Here is a 16300-nt window from a genome sequence, read left to right as displayed (position 1 = left end):
TTGTGGGTTCTAGCCCCGCATCAGGCTCTGTGCTAACAGCTCAGAGCCTGGAGCCTGCTTCAGATTCTGTGTCTCTTTCTGTCTCTCTGCCCCTCCCCTGCTTGTACACGTGCTCTCTCACTCAAAAATAAATAAATAAACATTTCAAATTAAAATTTTTGTATACATTTGAAATTTTCACAGTAATATTAAGTGAATGAAAATGGTTGAATAACAAAAATGCAAGTGATCTTGTAGTAGAAATGGTGTGTGTGCTATGATCATAACTATGTCAAAACAGGAATGAGTATGGAAGAGGTATTATAATTACATTGGTATGGTGGGATAAGGTAGCTTCCCTGATTTCCAAATTCTCTATAGCATAGATTTTCCTTCTGTATTTTTATGGAAGTTTGGGAGGTATTGTGACCCACTTCACAATCCCTCATTACATGTGCCACTCTTCTTATTGTATGACTGTGAATGCCTGTGTTAGCACTTATCTTGGAATTAGGTGCATGTAAGTGACTCCTTGGCTGGGCACTCTTTGAGAATCTAACGGTTAGTGCCTGATGTATGGTTAGTGCTTGGTAAATGTCTGTGGTCTGAACTGGTGAAGGTGTGTGGCACAGTTTCCTGAAGAGGTTAAGGATAAAAGGGATGTGGAATGGGCCCTTCGATAAAGAAGCTCCAGGTGTCAGCTGGAAAGCAGAATTGAGAAAATAGAGAAGGTTAAGAAGTAAGGCAGTTCCAGGGTTGAGGCCATTCACCGCAAGAAGTGGCAATGACAGAAAGGGGAACAGGTGTTGGGGGGTCAGGGGCATCTACATAAGACCCCTATTAGAAGGGATGATCAGGGAGGGAGCAAGGGCCCACATTTGTGTGAGCCCTCAGCCCCAGTAAGGACTCTGAAGCCTGAACCGTTCTTGGTTTTATTCCCCAGGCCTGGTGAGTAATGTGGTATTCACCAGTCACACCACGGAGCAGAGGCACCCTCTCCTTGTCCAGCTGCAGACCCTCATCAGGGCTGCCAATCCTACTGCAGCCTTCATTCTTGCAGAAAATGGGATTGTCACCAGGTAAACTTACCAAGTTCACTTCACCCTATAGGAGCAGCCACTTTCTCAGACACCACACTCTGGCTATGGCCCACAGGGTCTTTGTACTGTATCTAAGACCTGGGCATTTATAGAAGTGCTTTTGGTGTTGCGCAAAAATCAGCAAGACGACCCCATGTGTCAGTATCCTGTACTGTTTTGAGAGATTTTGTCTTGATGGATTCACATTTTCATCCATTAAAGAATGAAGTCAAGACTCTCAATATTACTTGTATTAAGATGTGAAAGAAATGGGATAGAGAACGTAGAGAAATGAGCTTTTTACTTCATGGACTTGGGTCCAAATTACAAACTAAAAATAGAGAATTGATGACTCTGTGTGTGTGTCTGTGTGTGTGTGTGTGTGTGTGTGTGTGTGTGTGTGTGAAGAGGAAACATCTGGTCATAAAGCACATTTATTTGCTCCATAAAGATATACTAAAAGGTACATACTTTTTATATAATTTTGACTTTGAGCAATGTAAATATTTTACATATTCAGAAATTAAATTGACAAAGAGGGATAAAACTAAATGAAAAAGTGAATCCATTTGTATATCAAAGTAATAATGACCACACACAAAACAATTAATTCAAATAACTTTTAAACATAAACATTGGAGGGGTGCCTGGGTGACTCAGCTAGTTAAGCATCCCGACTTCAGCTCAGGTCATGATCTCACGGTTTGTGGGTTCTAGCACCACATCAGGCTCTGTGCTGACATCTCAGAGCCTGGAGCCTGCTTCAGATTCTGTGTCTCCCTATCTCTCTGCCCTTCCCCTGCTTGCACTCGGTCTCTGTCCAAAATAAACATGTTTTTAAAAATTTTAAATAAACATAAACATTGGAACCCTGATTTCAAACATCACTTGTTAGATAAGGAAGATAATAAATATGAAGTGGGAAAAGGGAAGAGAAACCCTGTGAATGGACTCAATATAAGTTCAGTATTTCAATTAAAAAATGTATATCTTCTAGCTCTTCCCATTGAAAGGGACCAGAAATACTAATACCACAGTAGAATAAATACCCCTACCTTTAGGTCCTGGTTTCTACATATACCAGTTCCCAATTAAAGTTATCAGCACTCCTTAGAGAATTGGCTGATTATAGGTCTAGGGCAGGGAAAGTACAAGGTGAACCTGGTACATTTTGTGCTAAAAAAAAAAAAAGCAAGGAGACACTCAGAGATTAGTAGAGATGTGCCAAAAGGATGCAGGAGCTAGCTCAAGAAGCTCTCACTGGCCACACTGGGACACGTGGAGCATAAGAGAAAACAAATGTAATAACAGAGTATAGCACATGGAGTAAAATGAGTCCATGGTGATACTAAAAAAATGGGAGGGCAGGATAGTAAATCTCCTTTAACACTAATAAGGATTTTTAGAACTAGCAAGTCACCATTTTATAACAGTTACTATAAGCACTTGATTTAGGCAAGAATCATCATTGAATACTAAGAACGGGTGGGTGACAGATTGTTGATGAAAAGGATATTAACTGTTCTCAAAGTATCACTCCATGGACTACTTACTGCTTACAGTGAGGGGAAAGTACCTTCACCGTGAGAGATGTAGTAGACCTGACGTTAACTAAATGATTAAACTTAGCAAGGCCATTATTTCCACAGATTGACATCACATGCTTCCTTCATGTGATGCTCTGGGAAGGACACAACATCACCTAGGTATTAATATGACCAAAAATATTTAACGGATTCTAATCATAAGGAAACAACCAGGTAAATCCAGATTGTGGGACACAAGACAGCCGGCAGGTACTCTTCAAAAATGTCTACTCCGTGAGAAACAACAACAGCAAAGTTAGAATTATTCCAGATTAAAGGAAAATAAAAATTTTTTTAATGTTTATTTTTGAGAGAGAGACAGAGTGCAAGCAGGGAGGGACAGAGAGAGAGGGAGACACAGAATCTGAAGGAGGCTCCAGGCTCTGAGCTGTCAGCACAGAGTCTGATGCGGCGCTCGAACGCACTGACTGCGAGATCAAGACGAAGTCAGACGCCTAACCGACTGAGCCACCCAGGAGCCCCAAGATTGAAGGAAAATAAAGATTGTAAATTCAGTGAGCAATCTTTGATTGGTGTAGATCCCGGGTCCCAGACCTCTCCTGCAAAAAAGGGAAAATTTGAGAATGGATTAGATCAGTACTTCTCCAACTTTAATCTGCATATAGATCTCTTAGGGATCTTCTTAAAATGAGAGTTCTGATTCAGCGGGTCTGGAGTGGGACCTGGGATTTTGTTTCTCGTGAGCTTGCAGGTGATACTAGTACTGCTGGTCCACAGTATTGTATTCCTTGGATGTGATAATAGTATTGTGCTTCTGAAAGAGAATGTGCTTGTTCTTGGGAGAGGTGTACTGAAGGACTTAGGTGTGAAGTAACAGAAATAAATGTATGCATATGTGCTTGTGTGTCTGTGGAGACAAAGGGGAGGAAGCAAAATGGGCAGATTAAGATTGATCATCCTAATTAACGTGGGTTTTTCTGTATGTTTTCAAAGGAATGAAGACATTGAGCTGATTCTCTCAGAAAATAGTTTTTCAAGTCCTCAGATGCTGCGATCTCGATACTTAATGTACCCCGGCTGGCAAGTATCATCATTGAAAAGTAGCTAAGGTTTCTTTGTAAACACAATGGTATATTTACAGAAAAAAAAAGAAAGTGAAATTTCAAGTGTTCTGCCAGGGTGACAGTGGCCGCTGGGATGGCCTGCCATGTCCCAACAGCTGGTGGTCGTGCCAGGAGCCCAGTGCCCCACACATGTTGGGCTCCAACTTGGGGGCCTTGCTGGATGTTGAGACTTAGGGAGTGGCTCTGTGGGCACCAAGCACACGGTGTCCTTTGTCTCCTCTAGCCTCTAGTGAGGGTGAGGTGGCTGGCACAGAACCAAGGAGTGACAACCTTACCACGAGAGAGTCATTCCTAAGAATACAGTCCTCTAAGGGATCCCACCTGACAGGTAGGTTCCCTGCTGTTGTGGCCCAAGGGATGTTTATTCTCTCTTGGCAGCCTCTCAGCCTATGAACCTCTCCTCTGAGGGGAGAAGGAAAGAGAGTGCCAAGGGCGCTGTAGTGACACTAGGGCCAACATCACTTGAGCACTCCCTGTGTACTACACATTGTTCTAAGCTCTCCAGGACAGTAGCCACCAGCCACATTTGGCTATTTAGTAAAATGTAAATTAATAAAAATTAAATAAAATGTAAAATTCAGTCTCTCAGTCATACAAGCCACATTTCAAGTGCTCAGTAGCTACCTGTGGCCAGCAGCTACCACGTTGGGCTGTGCAGATCCAGAATATTTGCATCATCACAGAAAGTTCTGTTGGACAGTGCTACCCTAAGAGCTCTACCTGTTATCGCATGAATCCTCAAGCCAAGCCTGTGAGGTAGGCTGTATTATTTTCCACATTTTAGGGATAAGGTAAGTGAGGCAGCAAGGAGTTAAAGGCGTGTTCACATTCATACAGCCAGTAAGCGAAAGGGCTGTGGCTTTCACACCCAGGTTGTGCGGCTCCAGAGCCGGTACATGCAACCATCATGCTGTGCTTGTCCCTGTATAGAACGGTTAACTGGGTTCTGCCCTGGTGATGGTTCAGGAGAAGACAATTACTAAAGCTTGGCCAAAAGTATTCTCTCGTGTTAATTTGGATTATCTTTGTTATCCTTACTCACTTCCCCCAGACACCTCTCTGCATTCTCCACACCACCCCTTGTGTCACCAGTATCTTTTTAGACCAGCAGAAAAATGATTGTGCTGTGCTGTTAAAACAACAAGTCCAGGAGCACCTGGGTGGCTCAGTCAGTTGAGGATCTGACCCTTGGTTTCTGCTCAAATCATTATCTCAGTTCGTGGGTTCGAGCCCCATGTTGGACTCTGTGCTGGCAGCCAGCACGGGGTCGGCTTGGGATTCTCTCCCTCTCTCTCTGCCCCTCCCCTGCTTGCACGCTCTTGCTCTTGCTCTCCCTCTCCCTCTCTCTCTCTCTCTCTCTCCCTTTCTCTCTCTCTCTCCCTTTCTCTCTCTCTCCCTTTCTCTCTCTCTCTTCCTTTCTCTCTCTCTCTCTCTCTCTCTCTCTCTCTCTCTCAAAATAAATAAACTTTAAAAAATCCAATGTGTGCGGCGCCTGGGTGGCGCAGTCGGTTAAGCGTCCGACTTCAGCCAGGTCACGATCTCGGGGTCCGTGAGTTCGAGCCCCACGTCGGGCTCTGGGCTGATGGCTCAGAGCCTGGAGCCTGTTTCCGATGCTGTGTCTCCCTCTCTCTCTGCCCCTCCCCCGTTCATGCTCTGTCTCTCTCTGTCCCAAAAATAAATAAACGTTGAAAAAAAAAATTAAAAAAAAAAAATCCAATGTGTGAAATTGAAGGCTTTAAGGCATATTCTTTGAAGGAATCTCTGATTTGAGCTACATACTTGCGTAAACAGTGGGTAAGTGGATCATTCCTTATGCCTAAATAAGACAATTCCATCCTAGCTAAAAACAAACAGATGGAGCATCTCAGCATCTGAGGTGAAACCCTCCTCTCCAGTGACTACAGCTACTGACCCTTTTCCTGCCACATCTCTGGGCCTGGTGCTGAAATTCCTGCTTTTTCCACTTAGTGCCTAGGGAAGCACCCATTCTTTTATCCATGGTGACTCATTCTGGGAATTGTTCACACGAACCTAGCTCCAGGTACAGACTTTCCTGCAGACAGTGATCCAGGAAAAAGCCAGGTGTAAAGGATTCATTAGAATGCTCTGTGGGGGCGCCTGGGTAGCTCAGTCAGTTAAGCATCCGACTTCAGCTCAGGTCATGATCTCATGGTTTGGGAGTTTGAGCCCCACATCGGGCTCTGTGCTAACAGCATGGAGCCTGCTTCAGATTCTGTGTCTCCCTCTCTACGCCTCTCTCTCTCTCAAAAATAAACAATCATATTTCAAAAATTAAAAAAAAAAGTCTCTCTGTGAACCTTTAGCCTGAAGCCTTCCCTTGATCAGCCCTTGTAGAGAATCAATGATGGAGGGGGTCTCAGAAATCACCCTTCAGCACCTTCCCCTTCTGAGTCCCTTCCTAGGAATCGGGTAGTCTTTTAACAAGATGGCAGCCATCAGACTCCTGCACATCTGTATATTTTCCCCCTTCCTCATTGGGTCAGGGTCACCACCTCAGAGGGACTAGGCTTTAGCTCTAGGATATGCTCAGCTCTGTGCTGTACAGATTCTCAACATCCCCTACCACAACCTTCTCTGTGCTCATTGACCCTGCCCACATCTCTCGTAGGCTTATTTCTAGTCTGGGAGGATACCTGTTCTCTTCCCTTAGCCCCTCCCAATTTCACTATGGATTCGGGCTCTGAATAAAGAAGCCAGAGAGGCCCATGGTCTCCCATGACTTGTTTGGATGGGGAGAGGGCAAAAAGAATATGTCAGTATTACAAAAATGTTATGCCACTGCCTTACTTTAAAGAAAGCACAAAGAGTAAGATAACTTTCAACAATATATATGATATAAAATTCAAACCTGTAGTGCTATTTTATTTAAAAAAATTTTAATGTTTATTTTTGAGAGAGAGAGATAGCATGAGTCGGGAAGGGGCAGAGAGGCGGGGGTGGACAGAGGACCCAGAGTGGACTCTGAGCTGACAGCAGAGAGCCCAGTGCGGGGCTCAAACTCATGAACCATGAGATCATGACCTGAGGCAAAGTCGGATGCTTAACCGACTGAGCCACCCAGGTGCCCCTGTAGTGCTATTTTAGAGCAAAGGAAACTAATAAAATATAATAGATTGGAAGAAGATGTTTGCATCATATGTGGCAAAGAGTTAATATAATATCTGAGAAGTTTATTTTGATACTGAAAAGTAACCTAGTCCATGTAGATGTGGGCAGTTCACTTTAGAGCAAGTATAAGTGGCAGCTGTGGTAACAGAATTCCGTTTTAGTAATATTCAGAAATGTAAAATGATGCCTCACTGTTGTTTTGATTGACATCTATTACATTTAGCCAAAAATATCTGTAAGAATCATTGCTGGGGGCCCTGTGAAACTGAAACACTCATGTGCTACTGGGAGTGGTATAAATTATAACCCAGGAGATGGTTACACCCTTTACTGCATTGATTCCATCATGGGGATCCTTCTCAAGGAATTCCTTCAGCAGAAGGAATGACAATTCCATAACTTTGGAAGCTGGGTAATGGGGGTTTATTGCAATGTCTTTGCATGTGTTTTAAATTTTCCATAACAAAAACTTAAACTTTTTAAGTGCTCTGAATGTGGCATGTTCTTTTAGTGGTTTTTTTTAAAGATTTTTTTCAATTTTTAAGCAATCTCTACACCCAGTGTGGGGCTTGAACTCACAACCCTGAGATCAAGAGTCGCATGCTCCACTGACTGAGTCAGCCAGGCACGCTTGAATATGGCATGTTTTTAATGAGTTTGTGGTTGGCATTATGTCTGCTGAATTCAAAACTGAGAAAATAGAGCAGAGATGCCCCAGCCCTTTAGTTCCTTCTGGGGAGTATACACATCCAAATGTACAGTCTGTTAAGTTGCCCTCAACAAGGGTGGGGTACAGTTAAGGCCCTGAGGAAGAGCTCCAGGAGTGCCAGGGAGGACCCCCAATCTCAGGTGGTGGCATACTGGTAGGCTTCAAAGGTAGATGGGGTCTTGGGCTTCAGGGAACTGCTTGTCTGCAGAGGTGAGACCTCCCTGCTCTAATGGGGCAACATGCTTCCCAATCTCAAGATGAAAAAGACATACACATATTTAAAACAAGTGTTTTATACATAAAATGGCACATAAGTAAGAAGGAACTCAAAGTAGTTCATCCCAGAGTAGCATATAATAACACTCAAAGCCCCAATTACTCGTACTTACAATTTTTTAAACCTTTTAAGGTATGAAGGTAAATTTGATGCTGGATCAGTCTTTCCACTAATGGTTCAGATCTGTGTATGGTTTGGTCGTCCTTTGGAGAAGACTCGTTTTGTGGCCAAGTGTAAAGGTAAGCCTTGGTTAGGACATGTCCCAGACCCTAATAAAAGAATACCCAGAGTTGTCCCTGCTTCCTGGCACCATTTTAGTATTATGTGTGTTGTCATGTCTCCTCACTATTGGGGTCTGAAAACAGAGGGATTTGAGGACCCAGGAGTACCCCCACCCTGGGAAGAGTGGCAGAGCCACTGGGGAGGGTGTGGTGGAGGGAGGACTTACAAGCCCTGGTCCCTCAAGTGGGGATCCTTCCCAGACCCTAACTCTCTCCCAGCTGTGTGCCCTGAACTTGGCCTCTGCCCCAGGGTGGGTGACAGCCCTGTCCTCTTCTTCCACCAGCAATTCAGTCTTCCATCAAGCCAAGTCCCTTCTCTGGAAACATCTACCACATCCTGGGCAAAGTGAAGTTTTCAGGTAACTGGGGAGTTGGATTTGGGAGTCCTGCACTATGGAATGCTTACATCTCATGATGTGGGTTCATAGTTTCTACTGATGCTCTGCAGAGCACAGATGCCTCTCAGACTCTGGAAAACCCTCCCATGTGGGCCTGACACCAGTAGCTCTTCTAGTTCCCCCACCTTGCTGCAGGTGCTGCTCCACAGTGGAAGATGTGTTCTCTCTTCCCCCAGATGTCCTGCCCAGAGCCTCTCCTCACAGCTCTTTGACTTCCTTGTTCCAGAGACTCACACACCCCCTTTCAAGCCATCCGTGGCCTCCTAGACCTGTCACCAGGAGTTGCCCCAGTGCCGAGCTCTCCAGCTCCACATCCGTTTCTGCCAAAGTCTTCAAGCCTTTAGCCTTCCTTCTCCCTTCTGTCCACTAGTTCTGTTTATCAGCCATAGACCTCTGGAGCCCTCATGACCTGAAGTCTGTCCATCCTGGCTGGAGGTGGTTAGTCAGTCAACTCAACATTGAGAAAGGGGAGAATATTCCAGGGAAAAGGCATAGCATGTGCTTTGGAACCAAGCAAAAAAGGCACATTAAAGGAACCAAAAAAGGTTCACTGTGGCAGGGACCTAGTGGGACTGTCTGTTAGGGTGTTTGTAGCTGTCACAACAGCAAACACCAACTCAACTAGCAGGTGTTAGCTACATAATGAGAAGTCGAGAGGTCAAGCAGCATAGCAAGGCCACGGAGGACACAGGTAACGTGGGTCCTTCCAGTCTTAGTGTGTCAGGTCCCCACCCCTCGTTGTTGCAGGTCTAGGTGTCACACCCAGACACAACATCCAGCTGATAAGAGAGGCTCTTCCTGTGGGTGGCTTTATCAATACACACAGCTTTTACTGAGGCATCTCCTGCCAGTTCCTCAGCAGACTTCTCCTCTCATTGGCCAGGATTGAGTTGCTGTGCCTTCCAGGACCCATCACCCATGGGGAATTGGTATTGGCGAAAGGGGGAGGCTGGACAGGCAACAGTCAGTGTCTGCCGTAAGGAGCCACTGAGAGTTGTAAGCATGGGACCATCTGGATTTGGATGGGAGAATTAGATGACATCACCTATATAAAAAAAATCTCTCAAGGTCCTGAACCCATACTTTTGGCCTAATTTATGTTATTGAATCTGAAACTTTGGCCCCTTACTCAAGCCCACTTCCCTCAGGCTCCAACAGACCTGCTTCAGAGGTCATAATGCCTCCACCTTTCCTCTCACCTTGTTTTCTTCTTTATTTAGACCTTCTCTTGACCTTTTTGTTATTCAAGGTTAACCTCTCTGTGTTCTGGATCCCTTTTTTCATCCTGCTTTTTAGGGGAACCTTGCCATTTTCTTGGGTCACCACTACTAGCCCCCAGCTTCTTGGTCTGTAAACCCAATCTTTCCTGTTCCTATCATGTGAGCTTCCTGCCACACTTGTGTGTTGGTTGACACACCCTCTTCCCTTGGCTTCTCAGGGCTCTGCTGAGACCAAAAGGGCTCTCTTGTATTCCCTTTCTGGGTTAGTGGTTTCTACCTGATTACCAAATCAGCCAAGCCAGAAACTGACATTGCTCCTCCCTCTCTTATTTCATGCTTTCTAGCTTGCCACCAATCAGTTCTCCCTCCTGTGTGTCACAGGAATCTGTCCCCAACCATCTGCATGTTACAATCTTAGTGTAGCTTTATCTTTTTGGGGCTCAGGGCCTACGTGTGTTTTCCCTGCAGACTCTGAGAGGACCATGGAGGTCTGCCACAACACTCTGGCCAATTCCTTGAGCATCGTCCCAGTTTTAGAAGGACCCTCGCCACCACCCGATTCCCGAAGCACACCTCAGGACAGCAATGGGCAGCAGGAGAGCTACCTCGTGTTCATTGGCTGCTCCCTGAAGGAAGAAAGCATCAAGGACTGGCTGCGGCAGTCAGCTAAGCAGGTGGTTTCCAAAGCCCAGACACACCGGGCACAGATGTGAGCAGTGTGCTCGGAGCTGCTCCTGGCTGTGGGGTAGAAGCCCCTTCATGACCTCCCTCCCGGTCCGCCCTTCACAGGCTCAGCCAGCACTTTCAGGGATGCTTTGTGATTGGGAGGAAGCCATCCAGGGCAGCCTCAAGGCAGACCTGGTCTTACAGCCATTTCTAATTTTACTGCCAAGGCAAACTGCAGTTATTAGGTGGCTTAACTAGGTCCTGGGTGAAACCTGGCCGTTCCACGTGGATCCTGGATCAGCCTGGCAGTCTAAACTCAAACTCAAAATGTCTTTTCTTAGCTGAACCTAATTCAAGGGCTGTCCTGTGTTCTAAGCCCAGAATCCTTTTAAATTTGGTTCTCTCTCTAGAAAAGAGAAACGACAAAGATACGCTTATAGCTATTTGCAAACCAAGACTTCAAGCACTGATAGCAGTGAGCCCAGGGCCCTGGAAACAGGTGCAAGGGAAGAGGACGCTTGCCTGTAGAGGCACACAAGCATCTTTAGCCCAGTACTGCAAAGAAAAATAAAACCCAGATGAAACCCAGTTAAAATCCTCTAATATGATGCAAGCTTTGGGTACTAGGCCTCTTAGCACAGCCTCAGGGTTTTAGCCTGAGTTAGAACCCTGGAAATAGAGTTGGCTGGGTTCTGGCTCCTTTGCAGATGCTTAGTTGGAACCTGTCTTTTATACTGAGGAATGGCTGCCTGTGGGCTGTGTCTTTCTCATATGAACTGGTGCTTGACTAGGGGACTTCATGTTGTCCCTTTGTCTGCATATCTGTCACTGGTTGGGCTTAGAGTTGAGGATCTGCACAGACAGGAACGTGCCTATTTGCAAAAAACACTGGTGTTTCCTCTGCTGCTTGCTTCCCCTGGCATACAGGGTTCTATGTTGGGAGGGTGGTCTCCTTGAGCACACAGGCAGGATATTGTGTCCAGGCCATGACCGTGCTTGTGCTTTCCCTGCTGCTGGGATCTTAGTCCCGTAACTAGCTCCCAGAGCCCTCACCCGCCACGTACTCTATCAGCTCTTTGGAGACCTGACCCCTCCCTTCCTTCCTTCATCTCTGCACAGAAGCCTCAGAGGAAAGCCCTGAAGACCAGGGGGATGCTGACCCAGCAGGAGATCAGGAACATCCATGTGAGTCCCCTAAGAGCCCAAGGGTATCCTTCTGGGCTGGCACAGCTCCATCCTTTCGGACTCCCTGAGTGAGGAGCCTATTTGTAGGGCATGCTGGATGTTGTGCTTCTCTCAGACCACAGGGGGAAGCTGGGCACAGAGAAACCTCAGCCCAGCCAGCCTTGTAGCCTGAAAGAGGAAGAGGGTACCAGGTGACCTCTGATGTGACCTGGGCATGAGACTGAGAAGCAGTGCCTGTAGGAGGAAGGGATGACAGGGAGCCCTGTTTTGTCACACTGTTGAATCTGCCACAGAAGTCCTTTTCTCCTCCTATCCCTCCATGCTAGATAAACCACAGTTAAAATAACAAGGGCCCAGAAAAAACTGTCTAGATCCAGAAGCTACTGATAGGCAGATGGCGGAATCCTGGGACCAGCATGAGAGGCTCTTTGATGAACCCCCCAACCTGTAAGCTGACCCCCAGCCTGTGCCCCAGTTCCCACCTCCACTGAGGAGGGGCTTGGGGACAAAGGCTAAAAGGGACACAGAATCCAGGCCCCATAACAGGCTGTGTCGCTGTTCCCTGTAATGAGTGGGTGGGAGAGAATCTGGGACCTCAGGAGCCCTTGCTTTGGACTTGAAGAGGCCCGTTCATTTCCAGCCCCTGTTCTTGGCAACCCTGGGTGCTTCTGAAGAAGACACCCAGAAGGCAGTCCTTATAGTATTTGTTCCCCCAGAAGCAGACCTTGAACATGGATTTGAGTGCAGGTAGCTTATTCTGGAAGTGCTTCTTAGGAGTCACTAGCAGTAGGAAAGTAAGGGGGAGAAAGAAGGGGAGACAGCTAGGGGTGCCTGGGTGGCTTAGTTGGTTAAGCATCTGACTCTTGGTTTTGGCTCAGGTCATGAACTCATGGTTTGTGAGTTCGAGCCCTGCATCAGGCTCCATCCACACTGACCATCTGGGGCCTGCTTGGGATTTTCTCTCTGCCCATCCCCTACTCACATTCTCTCTCAAAATAAGTAAATAAAACTTAAAAAAAAAAGGGGGGGGGAGACAGCTAAAAAGACTGTGTTATCAAACCAGTGCCACTGAGGACAAATGGAGTTTAATCCCATGAGGGGCTCCTAGAGTTCCTCCTTGAGAGCTGGGGAACCTTCATCAGTCACTATTTGAGGACTGCTGAGGGGAAGTGTTAATTCCCTGACATGTCTAGCCTTCCATGGGGCAGAGTAGGCTCTCTTGCTAGGGAAATAGGCATATTTATTTGTTTCTAATGAATAAGAAATGATACAAAGTGGTCAAATAATTTTAACAGGACTCTTGTTTCCTACAGGTGAAACGCCACCTGGACCCCCTGCCTGCAGGCTACTTTTACAATGGCACCCAGTTTGTCAACTTCTTTGGTGACAAGACTGATTTTCACCCACGTATCCTTAGAATCAGGGGCAGTAACTTTGGGGGCATGTGAAAGCCTGATTGTAAAGAGGGTGTGTGTTAGAGCCAACACAGCCAAGCCCCTAGAGCAAGCTGGGTTCTGGGAACACACAGCAAGCCACAGAGGCAGACTTTTCATTGTGGCCTTTTAACATCATTAAAATTAATTTCGCCTTCATTCAGTGATTGCTGATGCAACTGTGGGTTGTAGTTTAAATGTAACTGTGGTGACATCCTGACTTCTGTGGTCATCAGGGGTCCTAATTTACAAGTTGGAGACTAGACGTGATTACAGTAGTTAATCTGTGAGAAGGCAGACAGGAGTCCTCATGAAAGCTGAAGGGCTCAGCTCTAGGACTGTGCCAACCCCAGTCCCTTCTCTGTAGCTGTGGTGCTGCCAATATAAAAGAGTCACGTACCCTTTGTGTGAGCTGGACGCTCATTACATCAGTGTCCCCCACCTCACCTGCCCACAGATCCCTCTGAGCTGGGACAGGCTCCCTTATCCTCCAGTATCAGGGCTCTCTTCCTTAATGAAATGCCAGTCATGGACCAGTTCATGAATGACTACGTGGAAGAAGCCAACCGGGAAATCGAGAAGTATAACCGGGAGCTGGAGCAGCAGGAGTATCACGACCTCTTTGAGCAGAGGCCCTAGGGGAAGGCTGTGCCGTGCATCCTGCAGAACGTCCACCCTGGAGGTGGATGTTTAGAAATGGGGTTACTTAACCTCAGCTCTCCCAGAGGCCCCTCCCTAAAGGGGCTGTCTTTGTTCTCCTTGGCCTTTGTGTGCTGGCTTGAGTGCATGTTGTCTTTATTCTCTATACAGCGCTGAAGAGCATCACCTGCACCACTAATGGGGGGGAGGGGGGTACTCATGGAGCAAGAGCCGATAGGGACTGCCCTGCCCTGCCCTGTGTGTGGGGCTGGCAGTGCAAAACCTCTGGGTCTTTGGTAACAGTATCTCCTATGGGCTGCTGAGACACTGTGACAGTGGGGAGAAGCATTTGGGTTACACAAAGGAGCTGTTGGGATGCAGAAGGAACCCTGGCTGCCCAAACTGTGGCCATGCCTGGGGGCCAAGCCACCACAGGCCTCACACACTGCCCCAGGAGAGCCTGTCCCCAGTGGAGTGCCTGCCTTTCTGTTTAGGCCACTTGCATTGAAGGAGCTGGCCCTGTTGGCCCTGGGCCCAGTCCTGGGGGGAGCAGCCCAAGCTCTGCTCAAGCTCAGCCCACTGAGCCAGCAGCTTGGGCTGAGATCAACAGTCTGTTCTAAGATAAGGGGATGTCCCTTACAGACTAAACTGAGGGGAAAGGCATGTTGCTTTCCAGAAGCATGTGGCTTTTGAATTCGCAAGCAGTTTCCCTGGAGGTCGGTGCTCAGCTCCCCTCGTGGTATCCCTCTACTTTGCCTCATTCGGGGGCAAGGGCAAACCTGCTGCTTCAGCCTCCCTGCTGATGCTTTGCCTCACTTTTGAGGAGAGCATCCTGCATGCAACTGCTTTGTCTTAGCCCCAGAGCTATGATCATTTATGGGGCATCCCCGAAGGGGGCTCACTCTCCAGACCTAGCCCTCTCCTCGGCCATGCCAGGGAAGGCCTGGTTTTCAGCCACAAACTTCAGGAAACTTATGTCCCCAAGCATTGTTGCTGGCCCTGGACTTGCTTGGTTCCTGAGGACCAGGAGTTCAAAGAGTTCCGATATCCAACTTAGAATTTCTTCCGGTGGCTTTGTTTTCAGCTGGGCCACAAAGCAGAGGGGTATTACAAATGCATCCCATGTCTAACTTCCAGAATTAGTATGTGGGAGGGGGGCGGTCACAGGCACTGATGTTTGGGTGATGTCTTTTAGGACTTCAGCGCCTCAGCTGCCTAGATTGTAAATGCTTTCTGAATTTCACATTTTTTTTTTTGCATGCCTTAGGAAGAAGCACATAGACGAAACCAGCAAAGTTTCCAGTAATGTATAGGGGTTTTTGATAAAGGCCCCTGGCCCAGAGGAGAGACAGAGAAAGGATGGAGCACATGTGGTCTGTGTGCCTGATCACTCAGAGGCCTCCATGCAAGTAGCAAAGCAAGTGTTAAGGGCTTGTCAGTAAAATGTACTTGTATTAGAAAAAAAATAATCTGAAGCCAAATGAACAAAACTCCAAATACCACTGAATAAGAACTCTTGCATGAAGAAAGCCTTCTGAAAAGGCCTGTGTGCTCCAGTCCCAGCTCCCAAAGCTGGTGGTGACAAGGGCCCAGATGTGGAGCCCAAGTCAGGGAGCACCTCACTTCTGGTTGGCCAGAGGCTCGGGTCCACAATGGACCTGCCTCTGCTTCAGAATCAATAACATAGATCTTAAGTGCAATTGATGAAATAAGCAATGAGTTACTGTAGCTTCTTTTAGCTCTACCGAGCTCTTTTTAAAAACTCAAACTTGAGCAGCCTTAGAAAAGGGAGAGGTGGGGTGGGTGGGTGGGGTGGGGGAAGCAGAGGCCATTTACTCCAGGTGGGTTGCTGTGAATTTATAAATGAAAGCTCTAGATTGAGGAGCTCGAGCCATTTCCTGGCTGCTGCACAAAAGAGTTTTTAAAGAGGGCTCGGAGCCCGCCCATAAAAGCGGGTCTTCCCACTGCGTGGGGCTGTAGTACTACGTGGTGGTCTTGGTTTCTGACCATTGTCCACAGAAATGCTCTCTCACCAACTCGCCCCACTGTCCCAATCCCTCTGCTGTTGGAGGGAAAACTGTGATTACCTCAACTTGAATATGAAACTGTGATTGAAAAAAGTCAAAACGTTAAGAAGTTCCAAAGCCAAAAAGGCAGAGCTGGCTGAGGCCTCTGTTGACACTCCTCAGCCTGCTAGGGGGTGTGAAGGGGCACACTGGCGAAAGGGCATTCCTTGCGGCACACTCGCTGTGCCCTGGCAAAGAGGCACACTAGCTGTGTGAGCTCTTCGAGGACTGAGGCAGGGGGATGCCTCCTCCCCCACACTGCCCCTTCTGGAACCTGCCAGGCGACTCTGGGTTCTGACTGTGAAGTTGAATGTCCACTTGATTGCTCCAGGCAGAGGGACAGGGTCTTAGGCTTTCTCCAGAGGAAGGGCCATGACACTGTGTTGTAGATTTTGGCCTCAGGAGTGGATGCCAGGAACCCAGCGGGGACATCAGAAGTAGTAGGTTTCTTAGGGGCAGGCAGAAGTCCTCCAGGGGCTTACATGCTTTTGCCAACTTTCCTATTAGCAGCTTCAGTTTTATACCACCCAGAGTGAGTGTGATAATGTTGAAGTCGCTGAAGTTATAG

General features: G+C 47.2%; 1 protein-coding gene across 4 annotated transcripts in view; it reads left to right on the top strand.

The window, feature by feature from the left end:
- CA3H20orf194 (chromosome A3 C20orf194 homolog) overlaps positions 1-15163 on the top strand; it is a 130650-nt gene extending 115487 nt beyond the window's left edge. For 3 of the 4 annotated variants that reach the window (XM_011280924.4, XM_011280923.4, XM_019826771.3), the window contains 8 exons: positions 923-1058; positions 3599-3685; positions 7977-8083; positions 8410-8484; positions 10212-10417; positions 11529-11594; positions 12908-13001; positions 13554-15163. In XM_011280924.4, coding sequence (XP_011279226.2) covers positions 923-1058; positions 3599-3685; positions 7977-8083; positions 8410-8484; positions 10212-10417; positions 11529-11594; positions 12908-13001; positions 13554-13666 — 884 coding nt within the window. In that variant the 3' untranslated portion in view covers positions 13667-15163. The remainder of the gene's footprint in view (positions 1-922; positions 1059-3598; positions 3686-7976; positions 8084-8409; positions 8485-10211; positions 10418-11528; positions 11595-12907; positions 13002-13553) is intronic. The other variant, XM_019826770.3, reaches the window with a different exon arrangement.
- Positions 15164-16300: the final 1137 nt, after the last annotated feature.

This window comes from Felis catus, chromosome A3, assembly GCF_018350175.1.
Source record: "Felis catus isolate Fca126 chromosome A3, F.catus_Fca126_mat1.0, whole genome shotgun sequence".
In the NCBI taxonomy this organism is placed as follows: Eukaryota; Metazoa; Chordata; class Mammalia; order Carnivora; family Felidae; genus Felis; species Felis catus.
The sequence above is the reverse complement of the archived record's forward strand: the minus strand, read 5'-3'. Positions and strand labels throughout refer to the sequence as shown.